General features: G+C 36.4%; 3 protein-coding genes and 1 pseudogene across 3 annotated transcripts; 3 read left to right on the top strand and 1 right to left on the bottom strand.

Annotated features, from left to right (window-relative positions):
• The first annotated feature begins 1,961 nt into the window (after positions 1 to 1,961).
• LOC125216788 (uncharacterized) lies at positions 1,962 to 4,858 on the top strand. Its single transcript, XM_048118555.2, has 6 exons — positions 1,962 to 2,191; positions 2,284 to 2,416; positions 2,545 to 2,648; positions 3,163 to 3,334; positions 3,723 to 3,854; positions 3,957 to 4,858. The coding sequence occupies exons 1-6, from the start codon at positions 2,148 to 2,150 to the stop codon at positions 4,740 to 4,742; spliced, it is 1,371 nt and encodes a 456-aa protein (XP_047974512.1). The 5' UTR covers positions 1,962 to 2,147; the 3' UTR covers positions 4,743 to 4,858.
• A 9,383-nt stretch (positions 4,859 to 14,241) lies between these two features.
• Positions 14,242 to 15,868, top strand: LOC125212393 (ethylene-responsive transcription factor ERF054-like). The gene has a single exon (XM_048112552.2). It carries the CDS (start codon positions 14,487 to 14,489, stop codon positions 15,516 to 15,518), a length of 1,032 nt encoding a protein of 343 aa, XP_047968509.2. The 5' UTR covers positions 14,242 to 14,486; the 3' UTR covers positions 15,519 to 15,868.
• A 3,282-nt stretch (positions 15,869 to 19,150) lies between these two features.
• LOC125214148 (protochlorophyllide reductase-like) lies at positions 19,151 to 21,381 on the top strand. The gene is made up of 5 exons (XM_048115049.2): positions 19,151 to 19,312; positions 19,425 to 19,514; positions 19,727 to 20,258; positions 20,515 to 20,873; positions 20,966 to 21,381. Exons 1-5 carry the CDS (start codon positions 19,259 to 19,261, stop codon positions 21,119 to 21,121), a joined length of 1,191 nt encoding a protein of 396 aa, XP_047971006.1. The 5' UTR covers positions 19,151 to 19,258; the 3' UTR covers positions 21,122 to 21,381.
• Positions 21,382 to 21,658: 277 nt separating this feature from the next.
• LOC125214147 (protein STABILIZED1 pseudogene) lies at positions 21,659 to 25,069 on the bottom strand (annotated as a pseudogene).
• Positions 25,070 to 25,270: the final 201 nt, after the last annotated feature.

Raw genomic sequence — 25,270 nt, 5'->3', positions numbered from 1 at the left:
CTATTCAGGCTGCGTCTCCTCGTCGATCAGCTAAGTTTGGTTGAAGAACAAATAGAATATAATTTTTTATTAATTTTGAAAAAGTTTGCGCTGTTGTATTTTATTGCCTATTTAAATTTTTAATGTAAAATAGCATGTGTGAATTTGATAATAGTATAAACCTATTTTTTAATAATATAAAGAGATTTTTTGAAATGTCGCATTACATGTATGGTCAAAGTTATTTTCTCATAACTGGTCAATTCATAACCTCCAAAATACTCTGAACAACTAGTATGTCATCGTGTTATTAACGGACTAAGATATTTTCAAAAATAATCATAAATTAATAACCAAATAAAAAAAAAGGAAACAAACGTCAAAGCATTCTTCCAATATTAGGAATCATGAGATGTGGAGTAGTGTTTTTATAGAAAGAAAGAAGTTGAAAGATTGAGAGAAAGTGAATGGCATGAAATCTTGGGTAGAAGAAAGGATTGAGAATTGAACTCTCTAAAAAACTGACACAAAATTTTAATGACAAAAACGTAATAGCATTATTAGTTTCTCTCAAAAATCTTTTCACTTCCCAATTTTTTTATTAAAATATCACAATGATATTTTGGTTAATTTTCCCAAAACCCCCCTTTTTATAAATGTATAAATATAGATATTTATAGGCCTAATATATTATGCACACTCTTGTAAAACCTCCCACTCCCGCTCACTCCACTTAATTTAGTGTCTCCACTTTGTATTAATTGTGTGATTACCAAAATTCCCTATAATTTTATTTAGAATAGATTATAATAATTAATTAAATTTAATACTTAGTGGTCAAATTAAATTATCGTGCATTTTGAATTTGAATCTGATCTCCCAAAATTCTATAATTATATTTAAAATATCCCTAATATCTAGCCCTTAAAAACCGTTTCCAATATTGGATATATAATTTTTTAATTCCAAATATAAAGACCCAAAAACCACCTCCAAAATTCATATAGATAAATTTTTATTTATTTTGTATAGAAAATATAGGAAGTATATTAAAGAAATCTTTTTATATTATCAATGTGCATTCATGTAATTATTCCCAAAACTCTCATTTTATATATTTATAGATAGATTGAAAAAATACATATGTTTATAAATTAAAACACAACCAAATAATTTATCAGTTTAAATTAAAACTTCATCCAATGGTATTGTTATTTTGAAATTGCAATTGAATTCTTCCTCTTATATAATGGGGCTTCATTGGTTGGATTATGATCCCTTTTACAGTATACACTTCTGATTTCATTACTAATTGGGCCCAAATAAGAAAAATTCCATGGCCCAATTGGCATCTACTTCGTAAAATGCACTAATCACAATGCATAAAAACTTTAATTTAATGAAATTTGGGACATAAGTAGTTAGGTTAATTTATTGACAATCGAAATTTAAGTCCACTCCTATATCTCACGTATGTAACGTCATAGGTAGTTGGCCTACTCTTTACATATGGTTTAGTAAAGTTTGGTTAACAATTCCATGACTAATTCTATTTTATATTTTTTTTAGATTAGAGATTGACAATAGTATTTAGAATGAATGTAATTAGTATTGCTAATATACAAAGATGGCAACCCGACCCGAAATTCCAAACCCAAACTCGAAAGTTGGCATGCACCGATTTGACACGATTTGAAATAGGTTCAGAAAAGGATTTGATTTTACAGCTGCTATAAGTGGCGGTGATACAGAGGGAAGAGTGAGAACGATTTAAAAGTAGGTGTGACTACTCATTGGGCGGTGTTGACTAATAAAGGCAATATTTAGTTTTAGTTATTTTTTCTTGCAATAATTAGTTTTAGTAATTTTTTGTCAATAATTAGTTTTAGTATATTTAACATAATACAAAATGTGACATATATAAATAAAATTATATTAGTAGAAGTTATAGTACCTCTCTCTCTCCCACGCCATCACTCACACCCACTCCTAGAAATAACTGCCGTGAAAATGCAGAAGCCTCAACTCTCATTGGTGGATTCACTTCACATTCACCTCCAGCTTCAATCATCACACCCACACTCTCCCTCTTTTTTTATTTATTCATTTTTCCCCGCAGCTAAATACAACTCATAGCCAAGAATTAAGCCTAATTCATCTCCAAAAACATGTTCAATATTATCCTCTTTGGATGGAGAAAGGCCTCAAAATGGTGCATAGCCCTTCTTCCTAACATCTATTTTCCGTTTTTTTGGTACTTCAATTAATTCTGTGTCTTAATTTTATGATTCTGTTTTTTTGTAGTAAGAAACTGATAAAGAGAGTTCAATGCCGCCTCAAACTGCTAAAGAGCAAGAGGAGTTGCATTGTGAAGCAGCTGAGAAGAGATGTTGCCGAGCTTCTCAAACACGGCCATCATCAACTCGCCTTCGAAAGGGTACGATAAACTCCCCATGTTCGTGTTTTGTTATATATGTACCGGAAAATAAAACACGAGATTGGAATATAGTATGATTTTCTTTCATAAATTTTTGGTGTTAATTTGTTGATTTTGTTTAATTTTAGGTGGAGCAGGTTGTGGTTGATGAAAATATGGTTCAAGTGTATGATCTCCTGTACCAGTTTTGTGAATTTGTGATAATTAATCTTTCTTATATCCGAAAGCACAGGTATTTTTTCTGACTTCGAAAAATAATGGAGTATTTTAATATTGGATCATGTTTAGTTAATCTATGACAAAAATGAGAGGATCTAGAACTCTTTAAAATTTCAATCCACCTAATGTCCGGTGTAATAATCTTCAGTATTTATGTGTCTTGCTTAATGTAACATGATTAATTTATGAGCATATATATGTTACTGTGTGTTTACGGATAATGTGGTATTATGACTCTCACACATAATATTCACATGTCGAAGTAATGATTTCGCAATTCTTTTACTGACTATCAACGATTTTGCATGTTTATTAATTAGAATAACAGAATAATTGTTACAATTGTTGCAACACGTGAAATTAATTAAATGAGCATATAGTATTAATATCATGAACTAAATCCAGTTTTCAATTTGAGGCAGTTGTGCCCAAATTAAATAAATGGATTCAACTGCCACATTTCAAATATTTGGATTTCGAACTCAATTTCAAAGTCTCTTAATCGATATTTTCGATCTTGATCGTAGGGATTGCCCTAATGACATCAATGAAGCAGCATCAACACTGATTTTCTCATCAGCAAGATTTGGGGAGCTGCCCGAGCTCCTATCCATCAGGAAGCTCTTCACCAGCCGTTACGGTGAAAAATTCGTCACCTCCGCACTCGAGCTACTTCCCGGCCACCTCGTCAGTGCTGAGGTGAGCCCGTCTTGTCTTGTTTTAGCTACTCGCATTCATTATTTGGTTCGTCCACAAAAATTAAAATTTCAATAATTTTTTCGTTTATATTAGTATTGTTTAATTTTATATCAAGACTTTAAAAAATTAACGGACGTTTAAGAATTTGAAATTTGTTCTATGTCGTACGTAGCTCTAATATATGGTTGCTTTAAGATTAATATCAAGATCTATGATAAAAAAAAATGTGATTCTTATTATGTTGTAAAATTTTATTTTAGATTTCTAATTGAACTTTGTTGAGGAAGCTATGAAACATGTTAAAATGTCGCATAGATGCCCTTTAATTTGTTGATTCAGCAATCAATATGGGACTATTTTTTTTATTTCTTTTTTGTCTTTATTGCAGATTATAGAAAATCTTGAAAAGAAAAGGGTGCCTAACGATGTCAAGTACAAATTCTTGGATGAAATTGCTGAAAGTTACACTGAGGAACAGCCTTTGTTTCTTGAATACAAACCTCAATTTCTCGAAAATGAGGTGAAATTCAATGTACATTCGTCATGATTTTTTAAACTTTCAATTTAATTACCATCAATAAATTAATCACATATTTTCGAATGTATGCATGAATGAGCTCAGATCAGTGATCAAAACCACGTCGTAGAGCTCGAGATGAGAGAGGGAGACGACATCAGGATCATGTACGAAGATTTGTTGAATGAATCCAAGAAATTTTGGAGAAAATCATGTTTTGGAATGAGGAAAGAAGTCGATTTAGGAAATGACATGGAGACTAGTTCAGAAATTTCAGTCAAATTGGGTGAAGAAGTGATCTATCTTGATGATATCGAGGAGTTCATTCCACCCGTGATCACTGATAGCAATGTCCAAGATCAGAGATTATTCGTGTTCAAATCTTTTGGCGCGGATGAAACAAAGTCGAGGAAGTCGATAAGGAAAAGGTCGAGGAAGAGATCACTCGTTCAAGGAAGCCTAGCCACGGCTTACAATGAATTTTCCTCGTATTATGGGGAGTCGGAAGGGTCATCGCCCGAGATCAGGCGTAAGCCCCGTCATATGAGAGATAGTGGTGTAGTTTTAGGTCAACCCTATTATGACTTCTCTATTGGAGAAGTGGATGGGGATGTGGAGGTAGTGGAGTTGACCTCGCGTCATCTTGACAAAGATGACGTGGAAGGAAGACAAACTCTGCCTCTAACTCCCTTGAGGGCGATCACAATGCCTTGTGAAAGACCGGGGGAAAGTGATGTGATGGTGAATATTGATAGATCGAACTCGTGTCCTTTCAATCAGTCTCCCGACTTCTACTCGCCTCACCGCCACATCCATCCGAAGCTTCCGGATTATGATGAGCTGGCGGCGAAGTTTATGGAGCTGAAAAGAGCACATCTTGAGAAGAGGTGAGACATCGAATTGAGGTTTAGATTGAGTTTCTTAATTGCTTTAGAAGTCTTTTTTTGTTAAGGGCAGTTTTGTATTTTATTTGATTTAATTTGGTGGTAATTGTCATTTTTGGACCAGGTTTGTATGATTGTTCGATTTAGATTGTGTTTTTTTATTTGAATTGGTGTGACGAGAATTAATATTTGGTAATATAAAATGTCTTCATTGGTAGGAGTTGATGAGCTTTAGATTTTATATATCTCATGCATATTTTCGAACATTTAATATGGAGTACATAATTGTAGTTACAATATTTGTTAAGTTATTACTCCTACTACACTAAAAAGAACTTCATGATTAATTACGTAACAATTGACAGTGCTGATCTACTTATTAAACAAGAAAGGCATAAAAGATTCAATTGAGTTATGTGAGAATAAAATTACAGTAATTAATTATTGGAGACGCCTTTTGAGCAACATATGTGTGATATTCTTGGCCCATTTATATTGTTAAAGTGGTTCAAAGCTCATTATCTTTTACTCCTTACCTTTGTGAGTTGGGCCGCCTAGGTTAGCTGCTCCAACGGGATCAGAGTTTTCTGTCTTTTCTGTTCAAACATATTTTATTCTTAATAGATTGTGTTTCATTCATATCAACATATCATCAGTCTTGCGGTTTAGATCTAGTTAGATTTGTAACTTTCAATTGTATTTTTATTTGTTTTATGTCACTTATATACCATTGTAATGGTAAGTTAGTTATGAGATTTTACTGTTGACAAACATAGTCTACGTTAAAAAACAAACTTTACAAGTCTGGTTCTTAAAGCATCCACGATGGGATGACTTCCGCCACGCAAAAACTCTAGCCACATCAGCCACTGGCGGATTCAGGGGTTGGGAGGGGGCGACCGCCCCCTACAAACATCAGGAGAGCCTAAATATCCCTTAGAGTCAAGCCAGAAATAGCAAGATTGCCCCCTCCGTGCATAGGAAAATATGGATTTTCAATAAATGTCATATTAAAGTAAGTAGCCTAGTGGTAGTGTTGTTGGTCTTTAAGCTAAGAAGTCCATGGATCAAGCCGAAGAAAAAGTCTTGATCTAGCTGAAGAGAGCATCCTCACGGTCTCGGTGAATATACCTGTGTGGTCGTGGTATATGCAAAGCTTAGGAAGCCGGGTATTATATCAAGCAGCCTCTTTCCCTATTTTTTGAGATTGTAGGTAGTGCATCAACGAGTAATTCCATGCTTGAGAAAAGCATTTGCATCCGGGCTCTGGCTTCGAATGAATTCAAAATTTTTAAAGAGAAAAATATATTGGACGAGAGTGAAGTGTACTTAGGTTGTGTTTGGTACCATGGAATTGGAGCCTTGGAATTGGAATTGGAGGCTCCGAATGAATTCATATTCCAATTCCACTGTTTGGTAGTACAAAAATAAGTGGATTTGGAATTGAATTCCAATTCCACCAACTCCAATTCCTCAATTCTAATTCCATATATTAAGAAAAGAATTATAAAACCAATTCCATATGAAACCGGGTCAGAATTAGAAAAAAGCGCGGATCCTATTACGGGTCAAAAACAAAACGGGTCAAATATAACTGAAAAAATTGCCTCTGCGCGTTTCTCCTCCTCCTCCTCCTCTCTCCATCTCTCTTCGCGCCCCCAGTGGCTCTCTCTGTGCCCTAGCCGATTAATCTTTACGATCAATGGCTGCGAGTGTGCCCTAGCTGATTAATCTCTACAATCAATGGATAATCAGGTAACTCCGGCTATTTTCCCCTATAATTTCTTGTTGTGGATAAAACGGTGGTGGTATTTTTGGTTTAGTTGTATGGCAATAGTTTTGTTCAATGTAATGGCGGGTGTTGCCTATTCATTAATTACACAAAATAAGGCAATGCAATGAATGATGTGATCACTTGGTTGATGAATGTGGTTGGGTGGAGTGAGATCCGATTTACCCCCAAATCAAAGAGATGAAAAACTCAAACCATGTGACAAATATGCTAATACACCAATTCTATCTCTTCTTCCTTGTATGGCTATTCATCTAAGATGCTTTTGTTGGATTGGAGCTTACTTGAAGAAGCAGTCCCCCTACCCTCCTTCTGAGTTTTTTAGTTGAAAAATCCTACTTTTTTTTTACCAAATCCTACACTTCAAATTCCAACTTGCATATAAAGTTTGAAGCTTTGAATTCTGCAAAAAGATACTACTATTTTCTTTGCTGCTGGATGCATGAAGGTCTTGAATAAATAAGGGTTTTATTAAAAGTAACAAAAATGGCATGGTGTATCAGATCTCATGTAGCTGTGATATTGAACTAAAGCTCCATTGTTTTTATGCTGTCTGTATCTATACATCTCTATAGTTGCATAGTTATTTTCTTGACTTGAATGATCACATTTAAGATAGTGGAAGCTGCTAGATTTCATCTATGTAAGTTTGTTGCAAAGCTTGAGTTTGATCTCTTGTCATCAATTTTTTGGCTTTGGTTAAATTTATTGGTGTCTTGATTTTCTGCCAAAGAAGTTTTGGTTTTTGTTGATGTTTAACATTCTGTTATTGGATGAGGTTGATGCTGAGATTCAAACTAGAGTTGCTCAAGGTGATGTTTACAACGAGGAAGAGGCGCAACCATATGTGTTGGGTGGTTATCGTAATGAGATAGAAGAGACTCAACACTCAAATGGAATTACAATTGTTCAAGTTACAAATGAGTGGACTAGATTTAGGGATAATCTAGCTTATACTATTTACTATTTACTTATTTATTGATATTTGTATAATATTTTCTTTTATGATTTGTGTATCAATTCGATGTTGTTTCAGAACTACATATGACGTGATATAATTTGTACATAACTATATTCATGTTTAATTATCTTGTATTTGAATTATATTGGATTATGTATACTCCATATAAAACTATTTTATATGTCAAAAATAAGAAACATGTTATCATTGCTTGATTATGTTATTATAATTATATATTAAGTTTGTTTTTATGATATAACTAGAGTTAATAAAAAAAATTAGATATCAGAGGAGAAAAAAATAAACATGTAAGATTTATTAAAAAATGATTATTTAAAAAAATTAGTTATTTTAAAATTTTAAAATTTTGATTTGAATTTCAATTCAATTCCAAATCCAATATTTTGAATACCAAACAAAGGATTTGGAATTATAATGCAATTCCATACCAATTCCTTGATTATACCAAACAAAGGATTTGGAATTGAATTATAATTCAATTCCTTCCGATTCAATTCCATAGAATTCCAATTTCAATTCAATTCCAATTCCGTGTACCAAACGGACCCTTATAGAATTTGAAATTGAAAAAAAAATGAAAAACCATCACATCCCAGAACCCCACCCCACTTCCAAGCGCGATGACTGTCGCGGCTCCCGTTTCCGATCACCCAACCATCCCCGTCCACTAGCAACGGAGGGCGCACCGCCCCTTCTGTCGCGGCTCATCTCCGTTCATACACTGCGGACGCTCTTGAAATGGAACTAGAGTTCAAATTAAATAATCAAGAAAGTCAAATCACGACAATGTGATAATCCCATTAATGGAAGAATTTGATAGGTCGGTAGTGGATTTCCACTTTTGTCAATAAAACAACACATTCGTCAACAAAGTTGCAACCAAAAATAATAATGTCAAACACGCCTACACGTGGCCACCCTACAACTCGCTTCATGGTTAAGTTGAAATATCTTATCACACTTTGTATATGTTTGAAACATTCAAATTCATTTTGTTGTACCAATAATAAGTGCTCATTGTATCAAAATTGTCGTACTCACCATAAATTTTCGTGCTCTAAGATTGAAAATGTGACTCACTTGAAACTTGAAACTTGAAACATAATAAACTCATTATATATACTTATACGTGAAAATAAAAAAATAAGTTACAAATATTGTCTATGACAATATATTCAAATTTTGAGTGTACATGTGTAAGATTCTAATGTAGCTAACTAAGTTAATTATTTTAATTATAATAAAACTCAGGATTCTTTCGAGAACAACCAATTCAAACACAAAAATCAGGCTTGATGAATTGTAATTAAACATACGCCATATAGGAGAGTGATCCCAAACTAAAACTAAATCTTAGCCATTAGATTAGAAGATCTAGTGATTGAAATAATGTCACATGGATTATATTTTTAATTAAAAAAATTAATAAATAAAATTAGAGGGTATTAATGTTTAGAGGGTATTAATGTTAATTCCCTCTCATTAAAATCATCTTAAAACTTTAAATTTACGTAACTCTCTTGATTTAAATTATTTTTTCGCAAAAAATATATCAAATTAAAGATAATTTTATAAGGATTCCAACGAGATCTCAATTGCATTTTAACATACGACATTCGGATGATGAAATTTGATATTTTTTATTTTAGTTTTCGTAAATGTTGATAACCAGATTTTATCAACAAATACATGTAAAAATCTCAATAAAACCATGTAAAAACCTCAATAAATATGTGTTGATATTTTCTTGTACTAGTGTTGATATTCTTATGTCATATTGTTGATATTTGTAATACACTATGTTGATATAAAAAAACATCCACGAAAATTATCATATGATAACATAATGACGATATAACCCTTTTGTTGATATTTTGTCTACTATTTATTGAGATTATAAGATTTAATCTTATCCATTTATTTTAAAATATAAGGTTGGAAATTTGATCTTTATTTTGAATTAAGGTGCTGTAAGCATTAGAATATGACCATGTTATATGGTTAAATCAATTATAGTGAGGATTTTGACCACATTAAAATATTTTTCTTCAAGTTAAAATCATTATAGCGACAATTCTGTAAAATAAACTCGCCAATTGCACGATCAAGATGTTTATATTTGTACTTACGCGAAACATGTATTCAATTGGAATAATAACAACCTTTTTATTTTGAGGCATATCGCAAAACATAGATATATTTTAAAAATTACATGTAATTAATTAATTAAGAAAGAAGATAGGAGGAGAAATTATTTGTTGAAGTGTGTGATGATGAGGTGATGTGACTGGTGGACCACCGACATTAGCCGATCAAACCGACTTCCCACAGACATAGTTACGTTGGTTGACTTTCCTTTCCGAAAGTGGTCATACCTTCTTATATTATTAATTTATTATACTACAAGTTTCTATTGGCCATTTTATGACTAGTAAAAAATTCATTATTTCTAATATAAGTATTACTACTATTAAGTGATGATCCAATCAATTATAATTAAAAAAAATAGAAGGACAAGAGAATATGATTGATTGGACATAGACAATATGTTTGAATACTCGGAACCGCTCAATTATTATCTCCTACCTGTTTAAAAATAGACGTGTTCTTTTCGGCACAAAATTGCAAGTTATTTCTATCTTAAATAGCCAAACTGATCATATTATTATTATATATCTATGCCAAAGTATTTTTACATGTTGGTCTGAATTTGATTTTTTCAGAATATGTTTTAATGGGAATACAAATAATTCAATGATTTAGTTGAACTATTTGATTTATTTATTATTTTAGGGAAAGATCTAAAGTGTGAGTTCGCATTTAGAATCGTTACTTGTGATTGGTGATTCATTATTAAATTAATACATTACTTTGTGCTGTCTTGTGTTGGTTTTAAAATATTTGTTTTTTATTTTTTATTTTTATGCTATTAATCTTGTATTTTTATTAGAACTTCCGTGATGGCTTAGAATATCGACGCAATGCGTAATAAAATAATTAGCCAACCTTCAATCAGTGAATATCATTCGTTTTTTAATTTAGAAGAATTTCGAGCCTCGAGTTGCTATCAATTCCCAATTATAAATTTGGTCTTGACGAGGAATAAATTATTGTTTTGACTTCGAGATTCAAAATTAAAAAAATATGCAAATAAAATTCGAAGGGTATGTACTCGTAAATGTAACAAAAAATCAACATGTTTTAATTAAGGATATTATTATAGACGAAGTCTCCTACGAAAACGTTTTGTGTAAGAATGCATTGAAAAGCACTAAGTCAAGATTTATAAATCTCAACTAGAATTTATTGTTACTATAGTATCTAATTTTTATTAATTTATTATAATTAGTTTTTATTTCCAGATTTATCAAGCGACAACAGGAGATCACCTCTTAATTATAAGGAAATCCCCATAAGATAAATTAAAAAATGTAAATTGCATTTATATGTATGGAAGTAAATGGGTTACATGTCGCTAAAACTTTGGGCTTTCGGAAGTTGGAGGTAGAGAGTGATAGTTTTGTCGGACTTTCTATGATTATGGAGCTCCTTGAGGTATCCATCTGTTGTCGGGCAATTGTGCACAAGGTACAAGAGTTATTGAAGGATTTTGATTCAGTGGTGATACAACATGTGCACAGAGAAGAGAATTTTGCTGGTAACTTTATGTCATATTATATTTATAGGTTTCAAAGAGGAATGCATGTGTTAGAAACAATCCCTATAGAGCATCGCAGTTGGTTGTTGCATGATAGCATATGCGTTTCTTATATTCGGTAGTTTAATTTATTTTCAGGCTCTGCCTGCGGTTAGTTACCAAAAAAAATCCGGGAAAAAATTATATTGTTGTATGCATGTTTCAAAATTGTAGTAGTACTTATTTTTCTTCTCATGCCGCCGTCCTTTCACTATACATTGTCTAACAAAATCCGCAATTTGGTAAGGAAATCAAACGTTACATTATGAATTATGCTCATCATTGTTGCTTAAATAATCCACATGTATTCTACTTATGAATTTGTCGTGGAATTATTGATAAATGGGGCATGAAATGTGGACGAGGATTGAGAGGTAGGCTTTAATTTGGAGTATGAACATTGGATTAATACAATTAAATGATGCAATTAATGCCAATATAGGTTCATAAATTTCCACAATATAGGCATACAAGGTCTACGACTACTATTATAGGCAGCACTACTCGATTCATACATCAGTAGGGGCCTGATTAAATGAAGATCCTCGAGATTTAGTAACATAAAAGGATAAATCAAATTCCAATCTATTGCTATTTTTTATTCCCTTTATTCCAACAAAAGATAATCATCCTTTTTTCAATATTCGCTTTTTACTATAGTGTATAATTATTTTGATAGTTTGAAAGCTTTTGCTTGTTGTTGGACTTACAAATAGCGTTTTATGGTGAGCAGTAAGCTCAATAGCAAGTGAAACGAATTAATATTAGTTTATAAAATTATAAGCTTCGATCAAATTTTGGTATATAATCCATTAATATTAAATTTGATACTCCATCCGCACATAAAAAGTAGTCTCAATTGTGGACAATACGAGTTTTAATGAGAAAATTGGTAAAGTAAGACAGAAGGAAAAAAAACAAGTCAAAAACAAGAAAGATAGAGAGAAAAAATAGGTAAAGTATGAGAGAGGAGAGGACATCCCAAAATAGCAAAATGAGATAATTTTTCGTGGACGGATGGAGTATAAAATATCACAAATTTTACATTCCTTTTGTTATTTCTCACGGCGGGTCAATTACCATATCCGACTAACATACGTGACTTTTGTTACAAACTTAATAAATGGTCAAAATATCATATACGTTTCACGAATGCTCACGCAGAATAAGTTTTTGTCAAAAATATCTTATTTGGATCGATTTGGGAAATAAGAAAAAAAAAAATTTAAGTTTATGATATTTTGGACCAATTCTAATGTTTGTGAGATATAGCAAAATTTTGCTAAATTTTTTTTATTTTTAAAGACCAATATCACAAATAAAAATAGCCTTAAAAAACAGAACATGGTGTAAAAAAGCATCAGTCAAGAGATCAATACATAAAATAAGTCACATAAGCATACTAGCTAGCCCTTCAATCAAGAGAATCAAAGTGACACCAACCTCTCATCCGAGTATGACTACATCAGAAAAGCCTTCTTTTCTCAAACTCCCAACTATTTGAACCCTTTGAATGTGACCTTATTTCAAAATGTCCCATTGAACCAACAAATGACATTTTATAACTAACTCAATCTAAAAATATTAATAACTCTTGTTAAGTTCAAATCAACCATACCTTAGCCACGGCAAGATGATCAAATAAATAGATCCTGCTCCATTTATTAGACGAGGTGACTCCATTCATTAGAAACATTATAATGGACGACTTCATATCCCTCCATAGTCCAAACTAAGGTATTTGTGTTTGACTTGAACTATTAATTTATAAATACTAGTAATAGAGAGGAGAAAAAAAGAACAAATGAGAGTTAGCCAGCACCTCGTACGGAACAAAGATCGCAGATAATGGGCACGGCCATGGCGCCGCCCTTGGGGCTGAGATGGTTGGATCCTATTGGCCTCTAGTTGGTTCCATTTTTTTCTCAACAAACCCCACTACTTTTTTATGTTTATATTTAACTCGTCTCTATCACCAAACACACACATATTATATGCCGTGCCACTAACGTTCGTATCCTAGTGAAATTATTTTGTCCTAATTCAAATAAATTCGTTGTTATGCCACTTTAATTTTGGAGATAATTTTGTTTACAACTTGAGTACGTAGATATAGTTATTAACTTGGCATTATCATAAATGCAAATTCTATACAGTATATTGTACTCCCTCCGTCCCCCATTAGGAGTCATGGTTTGACCGGGCACGGGTTTTAAGAAATGTAAAGAAAAGTTGGTTGAAAAAGTTAATGGAATGTGGGACCCACTTTTTTATATTGGTTTTATAATAAAATGTGAGTGAAGTAAGTTAGTGGAATGTGGGACCTACTACTATTTATGGTAAAAATGAAGTGTGACTCTTAATTGGGGACGGACCGAAATGAAAAAAAGTGACTCCTAATGGGGGACGGAGGGAGTATAACTTAAAATTTCTCAACACAATATCAACACAGTGTAAAATATCAAGATTTTGATGTCAACACAATATCAATACAGTATCAGCACAATGTCAATACTGCATTAACATTTTTTGTTGCTATTATTTTATCATCTATTGACATTTTTTAACAGTCCAGATCATAGTTTGAAGTTTGTACAATATTTAGAATTTGCATTTGATTACATCTATATTTAATAGTAGTACTACTAGTAAAAAGAAAAAAAGAAAATTGAAAATTCAAATATATTTTCGTCTACAAATCTAAAATTAACTAATTTTTAATAAAATTAGATTAACAGCTAACTATTTTTGAAACTTTTCATTTCTATATGAAGTTTTTCTTTAGTATAACTAAAAAAATTTAGTATCTGAAAAAATAGTACAGTAAAATAAAAGAGAATAAAAGGAGGACGTGGAGTAAAAGCAAGGACAGTAGAAAAAAAAAGAGAAAATCAGTAAGAAAAACAAAAAAGATGAAACCCGCGTGGAGCCCATCAACAACCGCGATGCTTCTTCACACGCCAAAAAAATATCTTTAATCTTCTCTTCATATAAATCCTGCGATTTCCATTCCTACTCTTCCACACTTCCCTCACGAATACAGACTAATCTTCCATCTTTCTCTCTGCAAAATATTACTATTTCCAAGCACTCCCATTTTGGCATTCATTGTTTTTTTCTCAACAGCCGCTCGCTCTCTTATATTTCATCATTCAAGATTCTTGTTTGTCAGCTGATTCAATCTCCCAGAGAGTTTTAGCATCTGAGATTTGAGATTTCATCAAGAATTTTCACTCCTCAAGAAAACAGAGCAGAGGTCTTTTCTTCTAGATCATTCTAGATGGATTCTTCCAAACATAAAGGAAAATCGAAGAAGACGACAGGAAAAGGAAACGCCATGGATTTCGATGGAGACGTAGCTCTCGATGATGCTTCCTTTTCAAACCGGCCTTTCAAGAAAGTCAAGAGCCCCGACCGCCGCCAGAATTCATCATCTTGGACGCCTCCGCCGCTTCTCCCCGCAATGACGTTTCCGCCGCCGTATTTCCCCTTCTCGACGGAGAATCCGACCCCAATGCTCCGGCCGCAGCAGCAGCAAATGATCTCATTCGCGCCGCATTACCAGCAAAACACGGCGTTCCCGCCGTATTTTGCTGGGGAGGCTGCTGCTGGCACGCCTCCCCAGCAGCAGCAGCTGCTGCAGTACTGGAGCGACACGCTCCATCTGAGCCCGAGGGGGCGGACGATGATGCTGAGCCGCCTCGAGCAGCACGGGCGGATGCCCCTCTCGGCGACGAAGCTCTACCGGGGCGTGCGGCAGCGCCACTGGGGCAAGTGGGTCGCGGAGATCCGCCTCCCCCGCAACCGCACGCGCCTCTGGCTCGGCACGTTTGACACGGCTGAGGACGCCGCCCTCGCGTACGACCGCGAGGCATTCAAGCTCCGCGGCGAGAACGCGAGGCTCAACTTCCCCGACCTGTTCCTAGGGAAGGAGGCGCCCCAGCCGGTAGCAGCGACGGACGATGAGGAGGCTGGACCTGATCCGCCGCCAATGCCAGTAGCGGCGGATGAGGCAGAGGAAGAGCCCCCGCCTTGTGCACCTGCGGATGGCTCGTCCCCACCATCGTCCGAGCTTGTGTGGGACGACATGCCAGAAGCATGGTTCGACACGGTTCCGGTGGGGTGGGGCCCGGGGAGCGCGGTGTGGGACCATTTGGATTCGAATAATAATTTGATGCCTCCTCCAAAACTTCCTCCATATGAGTATATTAAGCATCAAGACTCTGAAAATCATTCAGATGCACAGAAACAGAACAACAGAGATTCATCATCATCATCTTCTTCTTCTTCTCAACCCTTCTTCTGGACCTAACTCTCTCTCTCTCTCTCTCTCTCACACACATACACACGCATACATCATGAACAAGTAAAGGAGAAACATCTTTTAAGTCATCTCCTCTTCAATTCTTTGAGGGCTGAATATTAGAGGCCAATCAATCTGCATGGGCATGTGATTTTGTGTGACTACTTTTAGTTTATCAGTTGAAGTTTGTTAATTAGGGGTTTCACTGTTGTGGACAGAGTTTTGTCATCTCTTTTTCTTTGTGATTTTATCCATCATTGTTTCATTAGATCTTTTTTTATTTTGATCTAAGGGGAGATGGAAATGAATCAGTTTTTCATTTCTGTTTAAATTATTAGTGTGATTACTTATTATGGTAACTGTTGCATTCAATATTTTACTATTGTTTTGATTAAATTCATCATTGTAAGCATGATTAGTGTTATTGCTTTCCCATTTCCCAACAAAGAGGAAGGAGTAACTCGTGTTTTTTCCGTGCTCAGATTATCCAAATTCATTTTACTATAAATATAACATCAAAAATTGGTTTCCTCCAATTATTTATCAAATTCAAATTTAAAAGAATATTCTTTATTTATACATTTTTTAAAACGTTCACAAAATCTCAAGAAGTGATTTATGTATGTTTTAACTTTTAATATAAACCTAAAAATAACTATTTATTCGTCCAAAACCCCAAATGGGATGGTAAATTGAGTTAGCATTGCAACTATTTTCAATCACACTGCAAGACTATTTATGATATTTTTAAAACACCCACAGCCATATCATTAATATATCACTTCCCTGAGGCGTATATCATATTTATATAAAATCATATGGTAGATGAAAATTGACTGAAAAAACTTGGTTTATTTTTCAAACAACCCAACCTTCAATCAATTCAAAAATCAACCCAACCTTCAATCAATCCATTAAATATTAGTACTACTATTTGAGATTATCAAAATCGAGACTGCTTAGTTTTGACATAACAACCATAAATGTGGGATTAGTAATCAATATTAAAATCATAAAAAACAGAAAACATAATGGGCATGCGTTCCAAACTTAATCTATTTGTTAATCCCTTAATTAGTGTAAAAAAATTGTTATGGGTGTGCTGAGGTGGGGCCAATAACCGACCCATGAGATCATCTTAATTTCTTAATTGCGACGTCAAGATATCTGCTTAAAGATAATGATATGATTAAAAACAAAAATACACTATCAAACTACTTACACATATCTAATTCTTGGTCTTCTTCTCATGGACCTATTCACGCCCAACATTGATATCATTGGGTGTCCCCCAATTTTCTTTTCTATTTATCAGTTTGTGAAGAATAAGTATTGAGCATTTAGATAAAAGGAATGGGTCCAAAATTTTTTTTGTACTATGAGATAAGCCTAGGACAAGATAATGAGGCATGCAAATTAAGTTTTTATCTAATTGTCACAAATACTTCATAGATGAATTTTATTTTTATAAATATATATACATAAGAATCTCCATTACTTGTTGACAAATGAATTTTTATTTTAATTCATATCTCCTTCATTGTGTGTACAACAAATACTAAAACCACTACAACAACAACAAAAAAACTATTAAGAATATTTTTTAATACAATTAAGGACGTTAATTTGTGTTTCTAAATATACCATCAACGCTTTAAAAGACATCCTTGTTGGTGTCCCAACTAAAATTAGAGGACGCAAATAGAAGTATCCTAAAATGACAAAAGTTAAATTAATTTATCCTTAATTTAGAGACGTTTTCTTTTGTGTGCTAAATTGTTGTTATTTTTTAAAACTTTCTAACGCAAGTGATTGCGTCTCAATTTTGTGTTCCTAAAAGATAATTTTATTTTAGTTAACATACTAAGATTTTCTTGATATGTATTTAATCAAATAAACATAAAGTGTGAATATAATTAGTACTACTATATTTATAATTTTAACTTGAGACGCAAGAATGGTAATGGAGTGGTTGTGACGACTACTTGTACAAGAAGCCGATGTTTAATGTTGTGATAGACATTAATTATTGATGATCCATTCTGATCATGAAGATTATCTCAAGGTATTTCAAGACAAAGATTTATTAATTATTAATCACACAATGTCAAAGTAAGTAATGTTTTTTAATTGGATGTAAACTGCTTTCGAGGTTCAAATCGAAGGATAACTAAGGTTAGTGCCGCCCACACTAGATTAGTTGTACTTTCCTTTTCAATTTAGATAACAAATTTGATTGGTTAACCTTTAATTGAGCCAATTAATATAGCTATAAGCTTCGTGAGGCCCTCCTCCCCTTAGTCCCCTATATCGTTGATTATTCACTTCACCTATCCAATTTAATATCAAGTTGGAACAAGATAATGGAAATGAATTAAAGAAAAACAAAAAAGACCAAAACAAAAGTTATCTCGACTTAATTTTATTCAAATTCACACTTTACTCCAAATTTCAAGGCTAATCCAAAGTTTTGAAAAGTTGGCTAATATTTCAACTTTGTGCGAAAGAATTGGATTCTTTTAGCTATTATTAAGCTATGGACAAATAAAATGCAAACCAATGCTTTTGTCTTACTTATCTTTAAATTATGTATGATGGGCTTTTTCATTAAGGTCCATAATACAAATTCCATAAAGCCCAGCCCATAACATTACAATAAGAATATTGGCTTCTAGTTCTAATAGGGTAGTTCAAATTTTTTAGATGTAAATACTAACTAATCCTACCCTTATTTTTCAATATTATTGAGAAATATAAGTATATATTAATAACTTAATTCTCACCCTCACGGACAAAGAATATTTATTTTCAATAAATTATTTTCTACTTTAAAAGTACTTTATCGGTCCCAACTAAATTGATTCAAAACTTTTAAATACGGAGATTAGAATAAATTAAATGATGGAATAAAAGAGTAAAAGTGATTAGATATTTTATTTTTTATTAAAATGAAATAAACTTAGTTAGTACGTTCCAAAATTAAATATCACTCAAATTTAGTTAGGACAAATAGAGCAGTAATGTATATAAGATTATAAGTGGCTATTAATTAGACATTTCTCAACTAAAATATGATTACGATTCACAACCAAGCTTTTTTAAGTGGTTATGGAATCAAATCCGACAGAAAACTCGATCATTCTATCGAGAAATGATGTTAAACAATATGACTGCTTACATATATTTAAAAAAGAAAATATGAATGAAAAATTCAAATATTTTGTAAAATTTAAAAATGTCAGTTTAAATTATTGTTATTTTTACTAAAATAGAACAATAGTTTATGTTTTGGCTCTGAATTTTCGTAGAATGAACGAAAAAAATAAATTGATAGTCTTAATTTGTATTTAGAATTGGTAGGAGATGGTATTTTATATGGGAAGTGATAATATTTAATTATACAAATATCCATTTTTCGCGTCATCGATGCCCGAAACTACGCGAGTGGATTTACTTAAAAGATAGGAATATTTCCAGAATTAATAGAACAAAAATATGAAGTCGAAGTAAGCAGATAAAATATCATAAAATATTATCTAGACAAATAAAATTGATAGAGAAAATCTAAACTCGAATTCTGATTGGGCGAAGGCAGCAGCATCAATCCTTCAATCCACCTTATCCTTTCCCGCTTTAATTTTCCCTCTTTACGCGACACCAATTTTTCACTCCCAAAACCATAAATCTCCAATTTCAGACAAAATCATCTGAAATTTCGAAAATTCGACACGAATTCTACAGATATCTCCATGGCTCTTCAAGCAGCTACGTTGTTTCCCTCTACTCGTTGCCTTTCGAAAGAGGTACAGAAATGTGTGTGAATTCCGCGGATTTTCTCTGTAGCAACTGAAATTGAATAAGTTTGTGAATTTTGATTCTGATTTTGTGAATTTTGTTTAATTTTGATGTTGTTAGAATAAGGGAATTGCAATTAAAGAGACATCTCTCTTTGGAGCTGCGTTGCCGGCAGGAATTAAAGCTGAATTTAGCCCATCTTTGTACAAGGTAATTCCATTTTTATGCCTTCATTTTGATTCGTATCTATGAAAAATAAGCATTTAGTTTTAGGCTGGGAATTTGTTGTTAAATTTGTTTTCTCTAAAATGTTTAGAATAAATCTTCTTAATGTGCAAAAAATTAGTAATGACTATAATATTCTATTGTTGAGAAATTGACAATTAGGGAGTATTAGTATGTTTTATTGTGTTGTGATTTAGGAGTTGAGGAAAAAGGTATCAAATGGAGCAATCAGGGCACAAACAGCAGCCACAGCTCCTGCCGTGAACCAGGCCTCCTCCGAGGCGAAGAAAACCCTACGCAAGGGCTGCGTTGTCATCACTGGCGCCTCATCGGGGCTAGGCCTTGCTGCAGCCAAGTCCCTGGCCGAGACCGGGAAATGGCACGTGATCATGGCGTGCCGGAACTTCCTCAAGGCCGAGCAGGCTGCAAAGTCGCTCGGCATTGCCAAGGAGAACTACACCGTGATGCACCTCGACCTCGCCTCCCTCGACAGTGTCCGCCAGTTTGTCGAGACGTTCCGCCGCTCCGAGAGGCCTTTGGATGCTCTAGTATGCAATGCTGCGGTTTACCTCCCGACAGCGAAAGAGCCGACTTTTACGGCTGAGGGCTTCGAGCTGAGCGTCGGCACCAACCATCTCGGCCATTTTTTGCTCGCCCGCCTCCTTCTCGATGACTTCAAGAAGTCGGACTTCCCACAGAAGCGCCTCATCATCGTTGGCTCCATTACAGGTATCAGTATTACTAGTTCACGCACTATTGCTTCTATGTGCGAATAGTTGGATTCGTATTCGATTTTTTGCTAAAACCAAATGGGACCAAATAGAATAATCCGACAACTAACAACCGAAACTGAAAAAATCTAAAAACCCAAACCGAACTCAATATTTCAGTTTGGTTCGATTCGGTTATTTGGACTCTGAATATTTTGCTCTCCCCTATCAGAATAGGCGAAAAACAGGTCCTTGAACTAGTTCTGCTGTTGCAGGGAACACCAACACTTTGGCTGGGAATGTGCCTCCCAAGGCGAATCTTGGTGATCTGAGGGGGCTTGCCGGAGGTCTGAACGGTGTTGGAAGCTCCTCCATGATCGATGGTGGTGAATTTGACGGGGCGAAGGCCTACAAAGACAGCAAGGTTTGCAACATGCTGACGATGCAGGAGTTCCACAGGCGCTACCATGAAGAAACCGGCATCAGCTTCGCCTCACTCTACCCTGGCTGCATAGCCGAGACCGGTCTGTTTAGGAACCATATTCCCCTGTTCAGGATTCTGTTTCCACCATTTCAGAAGTACATCACAAAGGGCTACGTGTCGGAGAAAGAAGCCGGAGACAGGCTTGCACAGGTAGGTTGCCAATGGTGACGTTGTCATTATCGTTGTTGTTGTTATTGATGATGATGTCTGCATTCTTGAAACTGATTACTGTGGTGGTTCAGGTGGTGAGTGATCCGAGCCTGTCGAAATCGGGGGTGTACTGGAGCTGGAACAGCACCTCAGCCTCGTTCGAGAACCAGCTGTCCAAAGAGGCGAGTGATGCAGAGAAGGCGCGAAAGCTGTGGGAGGTGAGCGAGAAGCTCGTTGGGCTGGCTTGATGCGGTGTCGGACAGTTGAGGAGGCAGTTAGTTAATGATGAGCAACAAGTGGGGAAAAACCAGTCTCACCTTCATTCGAACATTGTCCAGAATTAATGTTTTACTGTTAAAGAAATTAGCATGCGTGAGCAAATGAGTTGTTACAGAGATGCAGAAAACAAGATGATCCCTTATTCAAAGGCAATGGGGCAGTGCCCTCTCTGTAAACATGTGAGTTTTTTTTTGTACTTGCTTAATGGAGAAAACGTTGCTATTTATAATGATCTTCTATGCTTAGACATGAACAAGATTTGACATGTTTTAGATACTCCCTTTCAATGTCACACAACAAATGACTGTATAAATTGTTTTGGAGGATTCAATGTGAACTAGTGCAATAGAACAAGATGCATGATAGTACAAAGAAATCCCAGCTCAACACAAAAACAAATAACCTAGTGCAAGTGTAGCAGCGGTAAAAGTAAAACCAATCAAGAAACTAATTCTTCAACAGCAGCAAAGATAAACAAGCAAATCCATCAAAATAGAAAGCAAAGATACCAACAAAAAACTATGATTGATCCACCAATGTCAATTTAACTGTAAGATGTCAGCATTCACAATCATATTCCTATATCATCTAATGCTTTAGCAAAATCAGAAGTAACACTAAACTCATCACTGAGGTAAATGAATTAGTTTTTGCCATTTTCAGCAACATGATCTTCTTTCCCTATAGCGACCACCACCTTTTTCAAGATAAACTCCGTAGACTGATGGGAATGCTCCACTGCCTTCGATATCCCCTGCCACTTCTCTCCGTGCTTTGGGTCTGCAGCGACGCACCTGTTCAGCACATCCCTCTGGTTATCCTCCCCACCATGCTGGAGCTCGAATTTGTAGTACAGTGCCCAGAAATCCCCAATATCCGGAGCAAGTGTCACAGCCCTATTAAACCATGTTCTAGCCTTATCGACCTTCCTATCATGCCAAAATATCTTCCCCACAGCAGCGAGGACATGAGGGTCGTCGCCACATTTCTTGTACGCATCCCTGCTCTTTGTCTTCTGTTGAGGCCGAGGAGCCATCTCTATTGAAGCAGCCCAGAGGATACCACTGGTCGGGCATTCTTGCAACGCCTTCGCCATCAATATTTCGGCTTCCTTCTTCTGACCATGTCGAGACTCAGCTCTCACTGCAGCAAGCCAAAGCTCGGGCGTTTGAGGGTTTTTCTTCCTAGCCATTGTCAGAACAGCGCGGGCTTTGCTTAATGCATTCACCTTCTCCTCCAAGTGAGCAAGTGAGAGCCATAGAGGAATACACTTGGGGCAGTGCTTCAATCCCAGCTCGTAGGCATCCTTGGCTCGTTCCAAGTTCGCAAGACGCTCCTCCAACTGCCCCAGCATCAGCCAGAGCTTGAAAAACGAAGGAAACTGCTTCAGCCCTTCATCAAGCAACCTCCTCTCCTCTGCAATGTTCCCCAGTTCTCTCTCAACAATGGCAGACTTCATCCATACTCTCTCCGTTCCTCCCCTCTCTCGGGCCTTTGCAAGAAGCATCCTCGCCCTCTCTGGCTCATGATTCTCAAACTCAAGCTTGAATGCAGCAAGCCAAATCTCCTCGGAGTTGGGAATTGCAGCATATGCTTCTTGAAGAATCGCCCGAGCTGCAGGCACATCCCCAGCAAGCCATTTCTCCTTGGCACCCATGAGCCACAAAACTTCAGCATGTGGTATGTAAGTAACAGCCTTCCGGAGCAGAGCATCGAGAGATTCCCGAGTGCCATGGCTCTTCTCAAGCTGAGCAGCCTTCAGCCATATGCTCTTCTTTGTTAAAAACACAGTTAAAGCATGGGCATAGATGGCCCTCGCCGTCTCAATAGAGCCTCTCTTCTTGCACTCTTCTGCATCAGCAACCCAAGTTCTCTTCCTATCTTCTTCTTCCACCCCAACCTCAACCGTGTTGTGGATTATAGCTTGACAGGTAGCAACAGAACCAGCTCTTTCAGCTGCTTCGGCCTCTTTCATCCACATTTCTCTATCGATCTCAACGCCTTCCCTCTGCAAAGCTCGAATACCCCTCTCGATAATCTTCCCAACCATGCTAGTATTCCCATTAGCTTCTTCCAACTTGGCAGCAGTGATCCATATAGCCGGCTCCTTCGAAAGCTTTTCCCTCGCTTTATTCAGCACTTTCTTCGCATTATCGTAAGTTTCTAGCCTAGCAAGTGCCAACCACAGCTCAACATGCAACGGGCAGCATTCCACAGCCCTCTGCAACAAAAGCCTCGCATCTTCCTCATTAGCAAGCTCAACAACCGCCTTCCAAAGCCTCACAGAGTCCGGTATATGCTCAAGCCCTTTCCTCAATACTCTACTCTTATTCACATCCTCCAACTCAAGCTTCGCTGCTTGCATCCATAACTTCACTGAATTAGGAATCGCCTTCACACCTCTTGCAATCACAGCCTTCGCATCAACATGAGACGCCAAACGGCACGCCTCTAACCACACATCCTCGCTTTTAGGGCATTCTTCGCACCCTTTCCTAATCAAATTCTGTGCAGCCTGAAGCTTCCCGGCCACCTCTTCTAACCTAGCGGCGGCAATCCAGCCATGAGGGTGTTTCGGATTCGTCTGCGTTACTGATTTCAGCAGCAATCGAGCCTTGTTTATATCAGACACCTCTGCATCACTAGTGATCTTCATACTCTTCAAATCTGTCAAGTAACCTTTAGGATCCACCACAGTCAATCCAGAGACTGAATCGGACAACCTATCGAGCTTCAATGACAACACAGTTCCTCTCCCTTCACCGACAGCAGTCAAATCGGTAACCGGAGTCTGTGCCCATGGCGTTTCAGTCCCACCAGCCGCCCTGCTCTTCGGATCCAAAGCACTCACGTGCTCCTTTTCCTGCCGTGCCTTCTCTAACAGCGTGTCTGGTACCGGAACGAAACTTTCGAATCTCTTCTTCTTGTTCCTCTGAGAATAATCCCCGATCTCCGGTATGCTATCCCACTCATCGGTCGATAATGTGTACAATTTCCTCTTTAAATCAGCAAACTGCTCAGTGATCTTCGGATTCGAGGCTCGATACTTCTCAATCTCCTCCTTCAACCTCGCCTCCCTTCTATCTTTCCTCCGCGAATCCATCCTATTATCAATCGCCTCCCAAACAGCATCAGCTTCCTTATCCTCATCGTCGTACTCCGCAGAAGCAAACAATCCGGCATCATTCCCTTCGAATTCATCGAATTTCTGATTCTCGTCATATCCCTTTTCCTCAGCCTCCTCCTCCTCTTCCTCCTCGCCGGCTCCCTTCCCCCGGCCGCGGCCGACGCCAGGCGCCCCAGGTGCGCCGATCGCCGCAGCGGATCTGTCGGGCAAGTCAGGGGCAGCTCGGGCAGGACCGATATCAGATCGGGTGGTGAAACCGGTGGCGCCACGGCCCAGCCCGGCGACGTAATTCGGAGGTGGCTTGGTGTTGAGGAAGTCGGTCCTGGCTTTTGGAGCCACAGGCGCTTGCATACCGCCGAGGAGAGGGATGTGTAGGGTTAGGGTTGAATTTGGGGAAACCCCCAGATCGGACAGGAAAACGGCGTCGTTTCCTTCGGTGGAGAGGAGGCGCGGCGAGAGATAGAGGCGCTGGTGGGAAATTGGGATGAGGTGGTGGCGATGGAGATGGAGGTGAAGGTCCCGCAGAGTGGTGGTTGAAGGATTGAGATTGACGGTTAGGGTTTTGTTGAAGGGGGATTGGACATACACCATTTTAGGGTTTAATCCGTGTTTGAAAATTGGTGGCAATAGGAATTTGAGAGGGCTGTGTATGTGAGTGTGTGAAAAATAGGGGAAGAGGAAGTCGGAGAGGGTGGAACGACGCCGACGCTGACGCCGACGCCGGAGATGATGAAAACAGCTTTTCCCGACGAGAGAGTGTGACAAAAAATAGGGATTGGGGAACTAAAATAATTAATTAATCTTACTAGGGGCCTAATTTTATACTTAAATCAAATTCTGATAAATTAAAAAATAGTATTCCTATTATTATAATCAATTCTAAATATTACTTCCACACAGATAGGTATGTAAATTTAAAATATAAATAATTACTCATACTAGTATAATTTCATTGAAATCAAATTCTAAAAATCAATTCAAAATAGAGGTA

This window comes from Salvia hispanica, chromosome 3 (assembly GCF_029641045.1).
Source record: "Salvia hispanica isolate PSC_SH4W2 chromosome 3, Shi_PSC_v1, whole genome shotgun sequence".
Classification (NCBI taxonomy): domain Eukaryota; kingdom Viridiplantae; phylum Streptophyta; class Magnoliopsida; order Lamiales; family Lamiaceae; genus Salvia; species Salvia hispanica.
This window is presented reverse-complemented; position numbering and strand designations above follow the sequence as displayed.